Source organism: Heloderma suspectum, chromosome 1, assembly GCF_057233095.1.
Source record: "Heloderma suspectum isolate Gila_16-S chromosome 1, 16-S_ref, whole genome shotgun sequence".
Classification (NCBI taxonomy): domain Eukaryota; kingdom Metazoa; phylum Chordata; class Lepidosauria; order Squamata; family Helodermatidae; genus Heloderma; species Heloderma suspectum.
This window is the reverse complement of record NC_139458.1, coordinates 47,490,429-47,511,526: the sequence shown is the minus strand read 5'-3', so window position 1 is coordinate 47,511,526 and position 21,098 is coordinate 47,490,429. Positions and strand designations below refer to the sequence as shown.

The 21,098-nt window shown below is 40.7% G+C and overlaps 1 protein-coding gene across 5 annotated transcripts in view; it reads right to left on the bottom strand.

The window, feature by feature from the left end:
• Positions 1-298: 298 nt before the first annotated feature.
• POMT2 (protein O-mannosyltransferase 2) overlaps positions 299-21,098 on the bottom strand; it is a 39,823-nt gene continuing 19,023 nt past the window's right edge. For 3 of the 5 annotated variants that reach the window (XM_084841706.1, XM_084841737.1, XM_084841729.1), the window contains 12 exons: positions 20,593-20,659; positions 18,627-18,696; positions 18,091-18,169; positions 17,482-17,633; positions 12,458-12,549; positions 11,975-12,051; positions 8,916-8,987; positions 8,346-8,405; positions 8,052-8,157; positions 6,301-6,441; positions 5,194-5,308; positions 299-4,556 (listed from right to left, as the gene is read on the bottom strand). In XM_084841706.1, coding sequence (XP_084697832.1) covers positions 4,451-4,556; positions 5,194-5,308; positions 6,301-6,441; positions 8,052-8,157; positions 8,346-8,405; positions 8,916-8,987; positions 11,975-12,051; positions 12,458-12,549; positions 17,482-17,633; positions 18,091-18,169; positions 18,627-18,696; positions 20,593-20,659 — 1,137 coding nt within the window. In that variant the 3' untranslated portion in view covers positions 299-4,450. The remainder of the gene's footprint in view (positions 4,557-5,193; positions 5,309-6,300; positions 6,442-8,051; positions 8,158-8,345; positions 8,406-8,915; positions 8,988-11,974; positions 12,052-12,457; positions 12,550-17,481; positions 17,634-18,090; positions 18,170-18,626; positions 18,697-20,592; positions 20,660-21,098) is intronic. The other 2 variants (XM_084841721.1, XM_084841713.1) reach the window with 2 other exon arrangements.

Sequence of the window (21,098 nt, the reverse complement as noted above, 5' to 3'; positions counted from 1 at the left end):
AGTTACATCACTCAATGGCAACTTGGGAGCTTGGCACTAACACGGGGATATAGCAAGGGTCCAAGAGATCCCTCCAAATTATGACGAGCCACTGCCACAGGTTAAGAGTGTGTGTAGCTATTTCCCTCAACCCCTCCCAATTCACCTCTACTGTTGGTGGCACCCAGGAAAACCAAGGGTGGCCATGAAATATGTGATGCTATGACCATCGTTAGTGTCCCCTGTCCTAATCTCTTCATTATCTTCATGGTGATGCTATGGACAAAGATGAACAAAACATTCAGAAATCAACAAGACATTTGTAAGAAAGAAAGACTATTTATTACAAAAAGTATACTGTAAATTCTGTCCTATTTTCAATTAATCCTTTTACAAAAAGCAGTGCCACTCTAAAGGTAGTTTCCTTTCATTTAGTACCATGTATACTGGAAAGCAATGAAATATGTTCACTTAAAAATGACAAGACGGTAGTCATGTGCAAAAGACAAATATACACACACTTCAGTATTAGCAGCATTAGTAAAAAAAACACACACAATGCAGTAGATGATCTAGGGTTAGTAGACAACTGTCATACTATCTACAGACACATTGTTGCCTAAGGCAGAGCCTAAAGCACCCTTTTGAAGCAATCAAGTTAGTTGAACTACACTACAGATTCAGAAATAATATATGGTACAGCCCTCCCTTCAGAACAGGGCAAGAGATTGCATGAATGCTCAACTTCAACTTCACAAATGCAAACTCCCTACCTGTGGAAAACTACCATGTGTGAGATAAGGATTCTAGCCAAGCCCACCTGATGTGCTACTTGTACAGGTGCAAGTTTGTTGTTGTTGTTGTTTTAATGTGAAGAAACATTCAAACATGTGATCCTCCACTTGCATCAGAAGGGATACAGGTAGAGACACAGCTGAAGATGAGCTATGTCCAGTGATATTTCTGAATGAGTAGTTCAGCTCTGCCTACCTACCAGTTAAGACCCTAGATAAATAAAAGCACAAGGGTTTCTGACAATCACCTGCTTTGCTCTGGACACAAACTTCTTGATTGTAACATACAGAATGAGAAACCTATTTAGGATAAAGTACTATCCAGGGAGAAAGCTGCCCTAGTGCCATCTCAGAAGAAGCAGAGCAGGTTTTTTATTGCTGACTTTCCCTTCCTCATCTCCTAGAAGAAATACTGTAGAATTGTAACTGTTAGTCCCACACTAGAACGGAAGAAAAGACTGTGCAATTCTCTGAATTCCTCAAAACAAAAGTTTTATTTAGGCACATATTCCACTGTGACAGAATTCTCTGTGTTCCAACACAACCAATAGGGGTTGAGAGGAGGGGAGAAAGAGTGAATTCTGGAATATGTTTAAGTACACAGTTCTGACTACTGTCTAGGAGTCTAGGAGGCCACAATAGATGTAGCCATCGGTAGGGAGCTGAATGTTCTTATAAATGCAACTTTTGGGGAGAGCATCAACATTTCAGCCTCCTGTAAACATAACGGACGAAATCTGCAAAGCTACCTGCCTTCTGCCAGGTGATTTTGCAGTCTAGAAAACACAAAATTTGATTTGTACCCTCTTCTGAGTCAAATATTTTGGGAGTTTTGAAAGAACAGAAAAATGCTGACAGGCGTTGTTAATTAGTTCTACGTGGCAAACACAGGTGGGGTTACTAAGCTAAGATTTCAAAGCCCAGGTAAGTGTGGAAAGGTGCTAATGGGCTAAGGACTCTGAACATCCATTAGTGCCCTCCACCAAGTGGAAGACTACCTGTCCCCAGCTAAGGCACTTTAACTCAAAGCAACTTAAGACCACAGCTCTTTGTCACAGAAACCAATTATTTGCTCTGTAATTGGTATTGGAAGGGTTAAGGGGGGCTTCCAGAGGTTTTTTTACCAGAACCTACTTTCAGATGGACAAGAGTCCAACCAGCAATCCTAATCCAGTAGGCTCAACAACATTCTACAAGTGACAGCAAATAGGACTGACAAGTCTGAAACCTATTGATTTGTTTTAATAGTCTGGTTTTATGTTTACTGTCCCTTTTCACAGTTGTAAAGCAGTCCTATCAGACAAACTTAAAAAGGAAACAACTGCTCTACACAGTAGCATATTTTAGCTAGCAAGAACGCTCATGGTGTGCGTGTGTTGGGGGAGTGAGATTTCTCAAAATGCAAGGCGAGGCTACACTGAACAGTCATCCATTGGACTACTGCAGAATCCAAGGGAGAAACGTACAGACCGCCTTGCTGAAATGTTGAATTAAGTAGTAAAAATATTACCTTGGTCCACTTCTCCTTCTAAAAGGAGGAAAGAAATGGGTTTCCTCCTACAAAAAGCAACCACAGCTCTAAAGGGTGCAGGTATCTAATCGCTACAGAAAAGTATAAATGCACACAAAAAATGCAGATTCCAGAAGTTCAGTTAAAATTGAATAGTTCAATGATACCTGATGGGACCCCACTTCAGAGAAATTTAGTCAAGAGTAACATTTGAGCACTTAATGGAAGTACAAGGTGGCCAAGACCCCTTAGTAATTCTTTCCTATTATATTGCCTTCCTATGATAATCAACTGTATTGCTACTGCTTAGACTCTATTGTACTAACAATCTGCTGTCTCTTCCAGGAGCAGAGATGCAGAATAATGGGAAGTTTTCATGACCTCCCCAGTCCCGACTTTTTGTTGTTGTTGCTATATATGATCTCTGAAGTCCTAGGTCAGCCACAGGAGAGTGTTTCCTGCCATAGGAAATTGTAAATCTATCAAAACTACTAACTCATTGCAGTGATTCCCAGTAGCTATCAACAAGGAGGTAAAATCAAAGGCTGGAACTCTTTATCATTTGTGCTAATATACTATGTAAAGGATGAAAATTCAAAATACTGCCACTTACTAGAGCATTGGTCATGGCATGGCATTCTTACACAAGATAAGCAAAACTAACTAATTATAGTCCTGCATTTCCCTTCTTAATGGATCTGGCAGCCTGAGCCTCAAACAGTCACATACATTACAACCATCCAGCCTCTCCTGGGGATGTTGGCATTTAGTCTCCATGCCAACAAAGATAGCCCTTTGATGATGGATGGTACAGGGGGAGAGAAAGTGGAAGGCTTCAAGCTTTAATACAGATGCTAAAATGAAGTACTGGATGGCCTCAATACATGTGCAAAGGAGGCTTCAAGAGAGCAATGTAAGTGGAGCTGCAGCCAAATTTGTTCTGGAGAAATCTGGTGCACAAGACCTAGCACCAAAAGAACCTTATTCTGACCATTTTTCAGGGCCTCCCTCTCGCATACCCTCAGAAGTGGACTAAGAAAAGCTCTCTCCACTAACCAGCTGAAGAGTTTTGTTCTGCCCCCAAGCTATAACCATTTTTTCTAGATAATCATAGCAAAGAGGTTAATTCCTCCTCAAAAGTAATATGCATTCAACAAAGAATCAGCATTCCAATACCCTGGTGTCAGCAGCGTATTTTGCCACTCTACATTCATTAAAGAGATGCCACTTTCCACACAGGAAGAAGTGTAAGTAGGCAGTGAGATTATTAAGATGGGTGACAGCTCCCAGCGCCAGCTCTAACCTATTATGTAACTTTTGCATCCTTCTCAAAGGCACCACTCCTCACTGTGGGAGGAATTTAGGGCAGGAAAACTAAAACAAAAATTAAAAATTAATATCTCCCTCTTTCTGCTTCGCAGCTTTCTACAGAAAAGTTCAGTGTGATGACCAGAATACCAAATTTCATTCCCACACGAGATTTTTCAGGTTCTTTTAAGTTATTATCTATTCTCAGAGAGCAAAAACATTATGCAAAGATATGAAGAATTCATTGCCTTCTGGTCAGAGGGGCAAGCAAGGCACAGAATCTTAGAAGGCTTCAAGCTACTGTGACATTTAAGTCCAAGCTCCTGAAGCTCAGAGCAACAGTTACATGACTCTCTAAGGAACACATACAAGTGGGCACACACATACATACCTACCTTTAAAAACATCACAATAAGAGTTACTGGATGTGAACTATCCTGATCTCAGAAGGCTGTTTCCTCTCTATGTACACTTGATCTTTCTTGTGCTCTGTTAAATTACACATGAGCAGAGACAGGCAGATGTTAAGCTTATACCCTTGCAAAACACATGTATTCTCAAACTCAAACAAAATGACACTGCTGTAGAGGCAGACCACAGCTGTTTGACTATTAACATATTGCTTGGCTGATTCAAACTTTAAAGTAGTAGCTGGCTCAAGTAATTGGGGTCCCAGGCCCCATGGCAGAGTTTCTCCTTCATGGTTTCCTCCTCCTCTTCTCAGAGCTCAAGGTGAACAGTCCACTGTATCAGCACATAAATGATGCTGGGGAACAGATTCTTCACAGCGCTCACAAAGTGGGTAGAAAGGTTTCACCACTTTTGTTCTTCTATTTTATTCCCTTCTTTCAGGCTGGGTCTAGAACTCCCATGTTTCCAACCACCTAAGCCCTGCCATTGGGCTGCTGGGATCAGAAGCCAGAGGTCCTATCATCCCATAAGAGAGAGGATGGAAGAGGTAGAAGCTGTGGAAAAGATCTAAACATGAATCAAATTCCCAGAGACCCAGTGTCACAACAGCAGAGCACATCTCAGCATCCTCTCTTAAGGTGACCTGCAGGCACCATATAGGACCCCTAAAATACTTTACTACAGCGGTTATGAGTACTAAGACACCTTGCAAGGTAGGTCAGAGTTAATTCAGATGTGCTGTCTAACAAACTTTGCAGTTAAAAAGAGTGAGCAATTACGAAAGAAAAGCTTTTATCATCGCGTTGAAACAACGTAAGACTGCACCTGAGCTATTACGAAGGTGTGAACTAAGACTGTGGTAGACTAAGCACAGGAAGGGAAACGGATGAAAGTTAGCACTAGTCAGTATCAAGGGCCATTAATGTGACACAAAAATGGTCCTGCTCGCATGGTGGCAACTTCTTCCCCCCACCCCCAATTCCCCCAATATTCACATGGGGAAACTGTCTTGAGAAAGCATCTTCACATGGCTTCCTGTTTATTTATTTTTAGCATTCTTCAGGGGTTGATTACTCTGCAAGACCTTTTACAAGACCACATGAATACTGAGAAGTAGTTTTGACATGGTGACTCTTCTACCTCAAAAATAGTCCTCAGATGTATGTTAACAGCTCCAAAACCAACTCTCACCTGTATATACTGAGCAGGATCAACATCAATATCCCATAATTATAAACATTACAAGTCTTGATGCTGGCTGACAGAGGCCCAGCGCAGAATTTCAGGAATACATCCCATGTAATCCCTGGGGGATAAAGAGGAAAAGGAAGGTCAGCCAGGCACACTGGAAGTTGGAAAAGATTCATGCCGATTCCAGTAATCATATAGCCACATGGGATCAATACATATAGCCACACTTCTGCCTGGTGCTCTTGCTATTTATCAGAAGAACCAATACATCTCTCTGAGATAAATGACACACTCAATTTTATTTTAGTCTGAAGGAGCTTTCCATGGTAGTTTCTGTAATAAGCTTTCTAATGGCAAGAAGCCATTCCATATTTTACCAGACACGCACATTAGCCCCAGCAGTGAAAGGCATCAGATATTAAAAACCACATCTCTTGATTTTCTCATTATTAATGCTGCTACTACTATCCTCTCCTGAAATTCTCGCTTTCAAAAAGGAAACTTCAAGGTAATATCAGAAACACATTTTATTATGCTAGACAACAGCTAGCAAGATGCAAAATGAAGTAAAATGGCAATGTAAAAAAACCCCTACAACTGTAGAATAGCATCTCCCAGTGCCAAAGGTGAGAATATTTCAGACTTAAAAAGAAAAAGAAAAAAAGTCTAACAACATCCTTAACAAAAGTAGGGAAATATAAAATATTCTAAAATACAGACTATCATTAGGCATTTCTGCAGCACTTTTTAGACAAGTTGTTTTTGAATGTTTATCACATGCATTGTCACAACAACCCTCTGGATAGTTCATTATGATATCCATGTTACAGGCAGAGAAATTATGAGGGTGGGAGAGTAAGTTGCCCAAGGCTAGCCAGTAAGTGCTGGCATTTTGAACCCAGGTCTCCCAAATCCAAGTCTAAAATACACTGGTCTTGCTGCTGAGAAAAATATTTTACTGGGGGAATTTTTTAAAGCATTAGGCCTAAACCAACTATATTCCATAAAAACACAGTGATTCCTTACGCTCACGCCTTTCCAAAGCTCTCTGTAATCTAATCTACCATGACGTTTAGTTCTTACTGTGTGATGACTGATGAAGCATACCTGTCAACATGGTGGAGAAGAGCATGGCAGGGAAGTAGTGATGAAAATAGAGTACTCTGCCCATTATGAAGAAGGGAAGATAATGGAGAAGCCATCCCAGAATAATCCTTCCTCCGCCATGCAAAAGGACTTGCGAAAGCTCTGGAACACAACCCATATGCATACACCTGAGGTCCTGTTCATTTACCACATTTCCTGAATTCTTTTCATCACAAAACTATATAAACATTTGTTCATGTCAAACTTCCTGTAGAGAGCTAGTTTCATGGAGTGTATCAATTAGTAAAATGTTTTCATGTCGCCAGGTTGCCAGTTTAGAGCTTGGAGAAGGGTATTCCTGAAACATGCCCATGTGTTCACAATGGGCAAGAATGCACTGTAAATAACCAGATCTACTTCCAGCATGCATGCTAGCAATTGCTACAGTTTCAAACCAGCATAGATTAAGAAAACTACTGGCATTTCACAGACCAACATGAAAAGCTAGGTAAAACAGCTCTTTCTTCAGTTCATTTCATGATCCTATGCAGAAACAACAAGAGCCCTATGAAGACATTTTTAAAGCGTGTCAACTTTACTGCAAACTCTATATGTGAGGAGGGGAAGTGGGCATGAGCATGCTAGCTCTTCCCCTGCCCATCCTTATTCTCATCGCCCTTCATGTGTAGAGGGTGACTACCTGTAGCGGAGATCCTCCTCTACCAATGGAAGCTCTCCCTGAGATTTAGATCCCTGATTTGACAAGGTCCTAAATATCAGGAAGAGCCTCCATGGAGAGAGGAGGATGTCCTCTGCACACTCTCCACATCTGGGGAGTGACGGAGAAGGCCGGGCAAAACTAGCATGCTCGTCCCCATTCCTCCTTCTCACGTGGCGCTTACACACAATTAAAGGTCTTGTGGGTATCTGAACTAGCTAAGAAGGTTTAAAAGGAACATTCTGGTCAGGGCTTTTCATTAATTCCTTATGACAATTAGACAGCACTAGATTAGTGATACCATTGTGTGCAACTGTAAAGAAACCAAGGTGCCCAATAAATGGAACAAGCAGCAGTCGAAGATGCTGATAACTTCAGGTGGTTATCAGGAAGGCAGTAATGTCCCAAAGGAGTGGCTTAATCAGGAGTTCCTAAATTCTATGAATATATGAGAAAGAACTGTTCCCTGAGACTATTTCCCATGTCACAGGAATTCTTGAGCAGCAGTAGTAGCAGCAGTAACCTGCTGAGTACATGACACTGACAGGTTTTCTATTTTTCATTTCTTGAATTTTCTTTGCTGGGTACTAACATCAGTAGTAATCCTTTTTTTTCCTTTCCAAAATGCCTCTCTGAAGGGAATGTGATCTAGGATTCACTACGTGGAATTGGTTCTTTTAGAGAATGTTTATTTCATTCAGTTAGAAAGGCACAGAGCCTTTCTTAAAATGCTAGGCTGAAATCTACAGTACCCTCTGTGTACATACATGCAAATACTTCCATGTATGTATCTGGGCTCCCCTTCCAACTCTATTTCCTCATGCTGCATTGGAGGCCATTTCAGAGAATTCCTCAAATTTGGGGGGCAGTTTTGGGGAGCCCCAGAACATGCAGGAAAACGCCATTTGTGACCAAGGCTCCACCCATCATTAGCATGATCCTTTTGATACAACACTCAAGGCCTGAGGTATGCTTCCCCCATGTCACCCCTTGGATGGTGAATGTTCCTGCAGCACAAAGCCTATAGAAACAGCAGATGAAAATTTTACTTTACCTTTGTGTTCAGCTGTCAGCTGAACTCCCCTCTTCATAGCCACAGATACAAATATTGCCATTATGAGATACAATCCAATCGTGATTAGGTTCATCCACCAGATCACCTGTGAGGGAAAGCCTTGCAACTAGACAAAGATGCACAAAAGGCACCAAAAAACTACAGGTAAACTATTGAGAAGGGTTCGAGGAAATATCTAGAGGAAAGCCACATTCAAGGGAGGCCAAAAGAAAGCTGAATTCCCATCCCCCACCCACACCCCAACTGCGGGAACCAAAACCAAATTGTGCTTACCGGATTTCCCAGCAAATAAACCCTATAGTCAGTTTCATTGACTCCAGAAAAACGCAGACCCTATGAAGAAATTGATGGCTTTGTCAGAAGTGATCAATACAATTGCTATTCAGTCTGCATTTTTATCTTAAGCCTGAAGTTTCTATAAGGATCCTCTGTTACAAGAGAAAACAGTATCTCCTATACTCCAAAGCAGTTCAGCTAGTATAGTTAGGTATTTTCAGGGATACATTTTTATATGAACCCATCTTTATCATGGGAGCCATTTCAGGTACCTACAGTTTTTGCTGTTTGATAGCCACACAACAGCTGCCCAATAGTCCTGGGGCACTTCCTAATGTAGCAGCCACAGAAGACTTATCATGCTGTTACCAAGTAACAAGAGCTACAGAAGGAAAAACATGAGATGAGACTAGGTTCTGCGCAAAAGCAATTTAAACATGCATCCAGCAAATATTCAGACATAGGTGAAGAGCAGTTGTTCACATTGTTCTCTTAAAAACAAGGAGATATAATATGAACTCCTAAAAGCTAGACACCCCCCTCCCTGAGTCAGTTTTGCCCACATACTTGATAATTGATGGGCCAGTGCCAGGGTTTGGATGTGACTTCATTCTCCTTTGGTTTGAGGCCACTATTTCCCTACAATAAAAATAAAAGCTATAGTTATGCTGCAAGATCTTCATTAAATGCCCATAAACATTCTCCCTGGATATACATCTAAAAACATAAGAGCAGCCCTGCTGAATCAGACCAAAAGCCTACCAAGCACAGCATCCTGTTTTATACAGTGGCCCACTAGATGCCTCTGGGAAGCCCACAAGCAGGACAGAAGGGCAATAGCCCTCTCCCACTGTTCTTCCCCAGCAACTGGTACTCAGTCAAGAGCAAACTGCCTCTAACCCAGGTCATAGCATACAGCCATCATTACCTGTCCTACTAACATGCATTTGTATGCAAGTTACAGGCATCTCTTATTGAAAAAGTCTATCTCACTTTTAGACTACAGTGATGGCATAGAATCTCCTGAGGACAGATTCAAATACCATTTAGTGTTTAGATACCAGGCTTCCACAGACATTAATCAAAAAGACTACACCCAGGTGCCTATCCTCAGACTGCCATCTCCCTCAGAGACCTAACTTCTTCTTAGGGCAATGCCACATGTGTCTGGGAAACAGCTGAGCAGCAGAGGGCCCACCACCATCGGACTCAGAATCCTGAAATGACAACACTAGTTTAAATCCAAGATCCTTTCCAGCAACAACCAGAGAAACACAGGCATTCAGTTCTATGTGGACATGGCAGGAGAAGGAACAGCTACCGCATAGCTTTGACAAAGGAACAGGATACATACCATTTATTTAATCACAATTCATAGCACTGACCTTATACATTCTGTTCATGTAACTGCATGATGGGAATATCAGACTGCGAGTGAGATTTTAAGAGCCAAGGGCCTTTAAACTGGCTAAAAACATTAGGTAGAACTGGACACTGGAACACACAGCCTCAGACAAAAATAGAGTTTACAAGACCACTTTTTCCCCCAACGTATTTTTTTCAAATGCATGTTCCTTCTAGAGAGAGCGATGGTTATTTCCATTGTAACCCTGCTTGTGAGCTTCCCAGAGACTTCTGACAGACCACCATGGGAGACAGAATGCTGAAGTTGATGGACCTTCACTCTGATCCAGGAAAGCAGTTCTTATGACATTAACCAGCATTTGCGCAAAAGCTAGTATGTGCACACACACCCCCCCCCATTCATTTACTGCTATGCCTTGCCAATATATTCAGATTGCCCTCTAGTGGAGACAGTCTAAAAAACTCAAACAGAATTTGATATCACTATCTCAGTGGGAATGCTTTGGAAGCCTCCCCAAAGTGAAAAAGCCTGCAGTACTTTTCCCAACAGTTATTTATTGTCAATAATGTATGTTAAAATCTCCCTCCAAATACAGACTCATCAGGTTTGCTTTTGAAAGAAAATACCTTTAGTTTAAAGAAACACAAAATCAGTGGGAAGGTTCACACGTAATACTAAAACATGGTTTAGCACTATGTGCACATGCAGAAAGGAGGTGAAGTGAAGCCTCGGGCTGGCGTGCTCACCCTTCCCCTTCTCCCACATGATTGGGAGGAGGAATAAACCAGAATTTAGTTTGAACTTAGCAGATTCCTAGCTTGTCATTCCGTGCAAACCAGGAATCGTGATTTAAAATTAACCATAGTTAACTGCTGAGCAAGCCAACCAAAAACACCCCCCCCCCCAGATTGCTTCAGTGGCTTGTCTAACAAACTAGAGTTTATTTTAAGCCATAATTCGTGATTCACACGTAACAGCAAACCAAGGATCTGCCAATGCAGCCAGTGTGGGAAGTTTTGTGATTCTGCTATGCTTTTGTTGTTGTTGTTACTGTTAAAAAAAGAGAGAGGGAATCAAATATAAATAAAAAAGTAAAAGGTAGCTGTGTTGGCCCATAAGAAAAGATCCAAAATCCATAGGAGGGCAATACCTTTATTAGGCCAATGAAAATGAAATTTTGGTTGGCCTAAAAGTTATTGCCTTACTATGGATTTTGAAATATAAATAAAGTATCTCCCTTGTCTAGTGCAACACTTTAAGTGCTCGCCATGAAAAAGAGTCAATATTAGTTTGTATTCCGACATCTCTTTACATCTGACAGTTCCAGATAATGTTTACAAAAGCAAACATAGAATTTCTCAAAATCTCAGGGAAACTTCAATCTCAATGAGAATCAGGCTGGCAGAACTGCTGAACAAAGTGCTAAGTTGCTCACGATGGCCTCAGATAGGGAGCAGCAAATGTCTGGATACAAAATACGATGGTCCCAGCTCTTCCCTTTACCAGTGAGTTCTCACTCTCTTGCATGCAAGAATCACCTTTTGAAATATGTTTTTCCTTTTTCCTCTTAGTAATATGTGGTTTCTACCTCTATCACACTAGTAACAATGACAAAAAAAAGAATTTAACGTCTTTCAATTATAGGAAAACACATACCCATATTTTACAGGTGGATACCAGAGAGCCACAGATAATGACCCGGTTCACATGATCACCACAGCCCACCATGGCCTAAACAAGCCACAGTGGGTTGTGGTGTGTGCTGGTCACCATTTTGAATATGCAAGATGCAGCAGGTGAGTGCCGTGGTTTGCCTTGTCACATGAACCTGGGCATCGTAGGTTATGCAAGGGTTAAATAATGGGTTGTTCTAGGGTTATCCAAGGGTTGTTGTGTCATGTGAACGTGGGTGTCGTATCACCCATGATGCCTAGATTCACATGACACAATAAGCCACAGTGCTTGCGTGCTGCAACTTGCATATTCAAAATAGCGTCAAACACACATCGTGAAGCCCCATGGGTTAATTGACCCACCATGGCTTGCTGTGATGTGTGAACAGGTGCCCTCCCCAGATCACACAAGATGTCTTGAAAACCCCACTACCAGAAACTGAGTACTGACCTCCTGGACACCACAATGCTTCTCTTATTTGAGATATAACCCAAGTTGGCACAGTCATCACAGAAATTTCATTTTAGCCACAGAGGAATAACATTAAAAAAAAAAAGCAACAAGGAACTCAAGCCAATCTACCTACTCGAATCATAACCATGTGCGATTCCAGCAGAATCTCTGGAAAGGAAGGCTTCAGAACATCCAAACTGATATTGGGCACTACAGAAAAGAACACAGTTCAAAATCTCATAGGTTAGTTATGCACAGCCATTTCCTCTGCATTAAGTTAGATTCAATGTAGGTGACATTGTCCAGAGGGTGGAGAGACAAAAAAACCCATTCAACATGGTAGCTTGACTAGCCATCTCTCCACCACTTCCCGTTATGAACTAAAACACCAACGGTGGATCACAGAATGCTCCCCTGTGACCAAGATTAAGCAACATGCTCCAAATCAGCCTCTATGAAAATTATCCAGGAATTCCAATTCTGACTCTTTTGCCCCAACAGCTCCACAGTATCTTTCTCTTTCTTTTAAAAAGAAACAAGCAACATACATACAGGAGGCAACCTGCCCCCCTGCCCCAGATATTTTTATGACAATAAGATATATTCAGTCACGTACACCTGGGATTGATGTGATCTTCAACATTCCAGAGAGTATTTGGAGTCTCCTTCTGATATGGAGTACAAGTGACTTCCACCTGCTCCCAGCCCCTGTGAAAGAGGAACACTGTCCATCACCAACAAAACTTCTGTTCTTCTTCATCCCAACTGGCATTCATATTCCTTGATCCTCTGCAAAACACCTCTCTATCAGAGACACTTTGTTTTTTCCAGAAACACGTGTTTCAGAATTCAGATAAAAGCAAGCCACAATGTAAGGGCATCAAAAGACACTTATCCGAGGTACATAAGCACACATGTAACTGTATTCTAGTTGCTTAATTTAAATATCTACAGCAGCTTTCTACAACCTGGAGGCCTCCAGTTGTATTGGACTCCCATAATCCCCAGTAAACATAGCCAATGGCCTGTTGGGTAAGGATGATGGGAGTTGTAGTTCAACACATCTGAAGGGAACCATGTTGGGAAAGATGCAGCTGCCGGTATGGGATGGGAATGAGCAAGACATATCTGAAATGGATTTATGTATCTAAGGGGAACTATAATGGCATTCTACCTATTCCAAAAAAAGGGTCACACACTCATTCAAAGGCATGGGGATAATTTTACATCTGTAAACTGTGACAAGCAACCCTAGGATAGGGTATGTGACCCCACTAAAAAGAACAATTTTCCCTAAGTGGAAAAAACGGCCAATCCAATATCCAGCAACAGTCACAACTGAATGTGGTGTGTTCTGGAAGAACCAAACCACATATCAGTCCTCCCACAACCACCATTTTAACTTTAACAGGCAACAAATCCCCTGATTCTTAGTTTTATAAGTCTTTCAAAGTAGTTTAAGATTGGTTTTTATCTAAGTGTAATGTTCTCGCATTAATTGCTGGCTCCTGTAGTGAAATGACCTGGAATGAAAGCGTTCATTTTCTAATACTCAGTATCACAATGGTCTTAGATTAACTGGCTTTCTGCCTGAAAGATATACAGGATCAAATTATGAATTCACCCTCCTAAAGGAGATCCCCTTACATAGGGACTGAGGGACTCCATTGTGTAGGCAGCAGTGGGCCAAAGTGCTTGGAGGAGTCTTTTGTTTACAGCACCGACTCTCCACTAGCAACTTGCACAACAGAGAATTCCATAAAAAGATCACTTTTTATTAGAAAAGAAAAATGCTTATATTATCTGTTCAAGACTTTATGAGAACCAATAAAAATATAGCCAAATTTTTCAGAGAAGGAGAATTTTCTGCTCTTCCAAGGCTTTCAATACAGACAACTACGTGGGATTAAAAAAAAAAAAAGCTCATCAGAAGAAATACTAAAGAACACTATGTGTAGCAAGAAGTGCTAAAAGCTGACTGATATTCTCTCTTGCACCCAGTTTGAAAGACAATGGTTTGGATCCTAAATAAGTCAATTTAAGGAAGTTCAGAGACGTTTCCCATCTTCCCCACCCAATAGCAGCTCCCTCACCATCACACATTATTCAGGACAGCCCCCAACCCTCCGGGAAGGCTTTTCAGGGGTTGCATGTCACTGCAGAGGGGAGTAGACTGAAAAATTTCCTTCTGTGAAGTTCCTTAATTTAAATCTTAGGATTGAAGCCTATAACAAGGAACTTTATCATAAATCAGGGCTGCAGAAACTCTTTCAGCCAGAGGACTGAATTTGATTTCAGAGAAGTTCTCGGGGGCCACATTCCAGAGGTTGGCGGTGCTAAAGGCAAAAGGGGCTGGGCCACCACCCACCCACCCCAAACACCAGCTTATTGTAGCTTGAAGTTCTTACTGCCAATAGCTAAGCCTTAGGGGAGTAATTTTAACCTTTTAGAATGGGGGAAACTGCAAAAAAGCCGGAAAATCACCAAACAATTGGTAGTTGGGTGAAAGGGGCATGGCCTTCTGGGGAACCCTGGAGGGCTGTTTTGGGATTCCCAAAGGTTCGGAGTTGGCCACTAGGCCTGAGGTTCTGCACGCCTGTAGTAAATAAATACAAATAAGCACAAAAGAGGGAAAGCGATTAAAGAACATGTGGGCTTTAGATTACATACTCAAATGACTTACTTTGCTTCAGTTCTTAAGAAAGAATGTTATACTGAACAAAACTATGCTAAAGGAGGAACAGGTGCATACTCAAGAGGCTATGAAAATTAATACACACAAGGTGGAGAAAAAACTCAAACATCTCAATGTATTCATAAGAGATGGGAAGAAATCACTTCCATCAAAGAAAAATAAAAACACGGCACAGGATTTTTTTTATTCGCCAGTCCATGTGGGAAAAACAGAGGGACACACACAGAGATAATTGGAGAATAGCGATTGTTGTGCCTATATTCAAGGTTCAGAATAAAAGTGATCCAGGTAAATTTCAATGACATTAAAGCTTCTTCAAATAGCAAGGTAGGCCAAAGAACTAAAAGTAAAGGAAAAATACTAAACAATATGGAAGAAAATAGCATATGATGCAAGGCAGTAGGTTCCCTAAAGAAAGAAATATCATGTCAGATTAATCTAATACCCTTTGTCTAAAAGTATAGGATGCAAGCTTAGATTTTAATAAAGCATGCAACACAGTTATCATGTAAGAAATGATTATTCGAACTGAAAAAGATGGGTATCAGAATATATAACAAGGGCATGACATTAGTTAAAAGGAAGACAACTAGTTTCACAAGAAGCCAAACTTTCTATATGAAGAACAAGTGAGTCCCTCAGGAATCAGCCTTGGAGGGAAAAAAAGGAGGTAGATGACACCAAGCTGAGAAGTCAGAGGAATACAAAATATATGCAGGATTAATAGATGGCCACATGAGCTGAAGTAATCGTAAATAGAATGCAATAGAAAACATTCTAAAATCATGCATTTGTGAGCAAAGCTTAGTTACCAGATGTGATAAGCTCCCATATTTGGAAACAACTGAGGGAAGATCTCAAGGTTTTGGTTGACCATAAGGTAGCTATGAGCCTTCACTGTGATGCAGCTGCTCAGAGTGCAAATTCAAATCTTGTTAGGAACAAGAATGATTAGGAAACAATCATTGTTTTCCCCCAAAGCCAAAATAACCCCAAAACCATTTCAGATAAGGATTTATTCCTACCTCCTTTGTATAAGATTTTGGCAAGGCCATTTCTGGATTACTATTTTGGTCACCCATGGCCAAAAAGAACGAATTCAATTTGGAACAAAGAGGAGCAGTGTGCAATGCAATCCTATGCATGTTTACTCAGATGTATGTCCCACTATGTTCAATGGGGCTTATTCCCGTGGTTAAGTGTACACAGGATTGTCTTTTAAGAGAATTTCAGCAATGAAGATTTTCTCTTATTAAGGCAACAATTAAGAGACCCTGGTCTTTTTAGTACAAAGAAGACAGAGAGAGAAAGGAAAGTAACAGCACTCTACAAATATATTTCTCCACTGTGCCACCCATCACGTGGAATGAGCTCTCTATCAAGATCAGGTGGGCTCCTAATGTGGAGTGTTTCTGCTGATGGCTAGAAAACATGTTTGCCCAGGCGTTTCCCTGACTGCCAGTATTGCCAGCTACCCATCGCTATGTTATTGTTTTATTACTGCTTTATTGATTGGTTTTATTATATTTTATCATTATTTTACTTTGGGGGTTTTAATAATGAAAGGTGATACAGAAATTTTCTGAAATATTAAGATGGCAAAATAAAGTATGAAATAAGCTATTTGGGTTAAAGAACACTATGGATCTAAAAATGAATGGCTACAAACTGGACATTAGCCAGTTTAAGTTGGACATTGGAAGTTGCTGCAACTAAGAATGCTGGGATAGTCTCCTGGAACAGCTGTACGACAGAGAAGTTCAATGGGTTCAAGAAAGAGTTGGCTAGGTTTATGAAGGATATGATCTAATTTATTTTCAGATGATTTGGTTCAGTAGAGTCAGAAAAGCTCCCCCACCCACCAATCTTGTTTTTTCTCTTTCACTTCCTCTATGGCATCAGGAGGCGATGCAATCAGAGAAAGAACATTGGATGGCATGGGGATGCACTGACATTAAATGTATTGTGGGAAGACTTCCTGGATGATTTCTGCTCATGCTCACAGTCTGACGGATTGCTATATTTGGGACTAGAAAAGAACTCACCACCATATTAGACTGGCAGTGACCAATGGGATGTGTGTGTCTTCTCCTTTCCCTGCAGTGTGTACCTTTGTTCACTCACTTCCGGTCTTCTGTTTTGCTAATTGGCAATGATTCTTTTAAAGATATCCAGAAACAATAAGCACACTAATGGGTGAAGGAAAAATTTATTAAATAAAGAAAATAACTGAAGAAAAAGAAGGAATGCAAGTTAGAGTATACATTCCTTCTGCGGAGCCCCGTATTTTATCTATTCAGCAGACAGATCACTGACGATGTGACTGCAATAACGGCCTTTGGTGCGCAGCGCCGTCTAGATCAGCCGGCACTGAGGGAAAGCATATACTATCCTATTGATCCCTCCAATTCTGGACATAGTCCAATGACTTCAAGAGTGTTTCATACATTCCTACAAACTGGAAAAGCACTAGCCCTAACAACTGGCAGGCCCCCAGCCCAACAGAGATAACTCTAATTCCAGCCATTTGAACAAGAAGTAGCTAAACTTGAGATTTTGCCAGAGGCTTTATCCACGAGCCTTGAGCTGTACAGTGTCAACAGACATAGCTACCCAGCTCAGTGAACAGGCCCAAACAGAATTCTAGACATGGATAGAGGAATTTGGCGCACCACTAACTCCTTCATATAACGATGGTCTTCCGTACTTCCACCACATTATCCCATTCTATGAGAGCTGTAAGGGTCTTTCAGCAGCGCATCTGCTCTCTATTCATGACACAATGTGGCCTGAAATGCACAGTATCGCATATGAGCAGGTGCACATGTGTGCAATCAGGAGCCAAGAGGGATGTGGGTCCTTCCTTTGGCTGGAGGTTGGTCTTGATGGCTTTTCAGCTCCATTAAGCTCTACAATTCCATGAAAAAGGATTTCTGAATACTTACCATTTGGGTAGTGTCTTTCCAGTTGAACCCAAGATGCAGCCTGTAGCCAAGTGAATCAGTCGGATTTGACTACGTAGGACTTTGATACGTTTCCCAGCCTTTCTTCCCACAACCTCAATTCGCCAGATGTCATTGGAGTCCCCAGTTCCATTCTAGGAAACAAACAAGTTCCTGATGCAAACTGAAATTTTTCCAGTGCAAATTACCCTAATTTTCTGAAAAAAATTCCCATTCAAAATCCACTAACTGCAAGCAAGCAAACAAACAAACAAAACAAAGTTAAACAAATTCTGCTTCGATATTCCATGTTTTGGCACTTTTTGTGAATCACCCAGAGAGCTTCGGCTATGGAGCAGTATAGAAATATAATAAATGAAATGAAGATGTGCCACCCTCAGTATTTTCTTTTAATTTTAAGAGTCTCACACTGCATTGTTTTTTTTAAAAAATCTGACTTATACATTCCACCACAACCTCTGTTCTTGAATGAAAAACTACAGATTTTGAACAACTTAAGAGAAAGAAAAATATAAGAGGAGAAATAGTCCCTCACTTTAAAAATATATTTCAAGTGGCAGGCAGAATCAAGTATTCTCCTTGTTCACTTACTATGCCATACCCAGTGACCTGAAGATGCTTTCTTGTCAAGGGGGCTTCATGCTGATGACTGTGCAAGTTTCTAGAAGTCCTAAAGTTAAAATAAAATCAAACTCTTTGATTTTATACATGGAATACTTTAAGATGTGAATAATCTTTGACACAGTTGAATACGATGGCATTATAGGGATGCTTTGCTAAGTGTGTATCCACCAACATGCAATGTATCCACTATTTACAATGAGATATGCATTCCCTCCCATGGTAATAACTTTCAGATAAGTAGCCATTTTGGTCTGTCCCAGAAAAAAACAACAAGCCTTAAAGACTAATGGGAGATCCAATCAAATGTGTGGATATATGAATAGGAATTATTCCACAATAAATGTGAAACTCACAGAAGAGAGTAACTAATAACAGATACTTGTTTCAATGCCTGTTCTAACCAAAGAGTTGTTCTTGGCAGATCTTACTACCATCCTGAACTAGGATTACTAGTTCAGCTCAAATCTAGAGAGCCTTTAACATTCCTTTTATTTCTTACTTACTCTTTGTGTTCCAGACGGATAACATCGCCATGCCTCACAAACTCCACAGGAAAGGAAGGGTCTGAATGATCTAGTGAAACAGAACAGGTCATAGCATGAGATCTGAGGAGAATGGAAAAGATGTAAGAATGCTGATGCAAAATAAACTGGGAAAGCATTATTAAATATATATTATCTTTTTCCTAAACCTATAATTTAGCTCAAGTGCAAAAATACTAAACTGTGCTGATTATTTTGTGATATCATTATGATAAAAAGCTTCTCAAATAGTGAATAACATGTATTGGCACTAGGAGAGCAAGAAAAGTGCTAGCGCATGCAAGTGTTAAAAGAAACACTTTTAATACTAACATCAGTTTCAAGAAAACATTGACTTGGTAACTCAAAACATGCAGGATTCTAAATTGTGGATCACACACCAGCAGGATGAACTCAGAGCTATTTTCAGCACTAATGACAAGTTTCCCTTTGCAAGCTTTAATTTTGATCCAATCAGTCTTTCACTCAGGGTGCTTCCAGATGAGGCTTTTATTGTACAATTGCCCTGGCTGATTTACAGAATTTTACAAGGGGTCCAGAAATATGTGCTTCCATCTGTGACCCTGCTGTGTTTTCCCACCAATTATTCCATCTTTTTTTTAGCACAAAAAAACAGGTAGAGAAAAACAGAAGAGCTGCACAATGCCTTTTGATTGGTAGCACTAGGAGCCCTCCATCTGGAAGCACCCTTGGACTGATTAAACAACTGCAAACTAGGAACTGAGTTTGTGTTTATGCTTCTATCAAAAAGGATAGATGCACTCTATTTTTTCATTTATTTATTATGATCTGTAAATATGTTAATCATCTGGTAAATTGGCAAAGGTGCAGTCAGCAGACATGAATCTGGACATATTGCAGGGAAGTAGAAAGCTCTGACTGCATTACAGGATTAGATCAGCAGAGACTACATTTTATTTTACAGTCTAGAATGGGATAGCCTTGCTTGCCATTGTCTGAAGACACCACCCAAATGTTTATCCAACTCCAACGCATTGCCACCGCCAGCACATACCACCAAAACAGGAAAACACTCTGAAACCTGCCTCTCACTTCTACCAGACTCTTCAAAAAGTGTGCAACCCCCTTTAAGCCTCTGCTGTGAAAGTAAACAGAACTGGGAGGACAGGAGCATGATTTCTAGCTCATCAAATTGCTGTGCAATGGCCCCCAAACAAAGAACTAGGCCTCCTATCATATAATTGAAAGGGATCTTGGAGGTCATCGAGCCAAACCTCTGGCTCAGTGCAGGATCTGCAATACAGGATGTACCTACAGCCTTCGCTGAGATGGCTATCTAACTTCCACTTAGAATACCTCCAGCAAAGGAGAGCCCACTGTTTCCTGAGGCAGTGGTTCCAATGCCAAACAGATCTTACCAATAGGAAGTTTCTCCTAATGTTTAGCTGAAAACTGCTTCCCTACAATTTCTACCCATTGGCTCTAGTCCCATGCCCCTTGGACCAACAGTGAACAAGTCTGCCCTATCTTCTGGATGACAACCCTTCAGATATTTGAAGACCACTGTCATGTTTTCCCCCAGTCTTGTCTTCTCTTCTCTAGGCTAAACATGGTTAGCTCTTTCACCTGTTCCTCCTCAGACCTGATTTCCATTCCCCGCGCCATCCAGTCACCATCCCCTGGAGAGGCTCCAGTTTGTGAATATTTTTTCTTAAAATGTGACACCCAAAACTGGACGCTCTTGCAGGGGTACAAGCACACACCACTTTATAGAATGGGGGAAGGAGAACCATGTGTGCTGCCTTGAGTTCCTTGGAGGAGAAGTGGGATACAAATGTAACAAATAAAGACTCAGGGTAACACTACAGATGTAGAAAAGAAACCACAAATCCTGGGGAAAGATACCATTTTTCTTGAAGAAGGAACAAAGAAGTTACATAATCCGCTTGGCTTGTCCTCATTTTACCTGTGATCAGGTTGTGTTTCTTTATAATCCACAAGTTATTCAAGTCCTTGTGTAAGTATGCAGTGACCTAGGAACACATAGGAGTCATTGCATTTCATCCCTTCAAGCATCTTAGGGTCTAGTTATCAACAATAAGTCACACTTTCTGCATCCACTCCTGACAAATACCATGTTGTACATTTCTGAAAGAACCAGGTTTGTAGCTGATGTTTAGCAAACAAATTAAACTACAGTTTATTTTTATTGATAGCAGCATAGTTGCTGCTTTTTTATTTACTGCATTTAAACTATGTTTTTCTTAGTGTTAAGTACACTTGTATTGCTATTTTCCAAAGAAGTCAGCCAAATAGAAATCATCCATTTTTCAATACATTGAAGAACTAAGATGTATCATTGGCCTCATGGATGTTACTTTCACCCCATAACTGACAATTCAATGATACTTCTTACAGGGTCAAGGTGTTTTGTGGTTTAAATTGTTGTATACTGCCTTGGGAGGGTTTTCT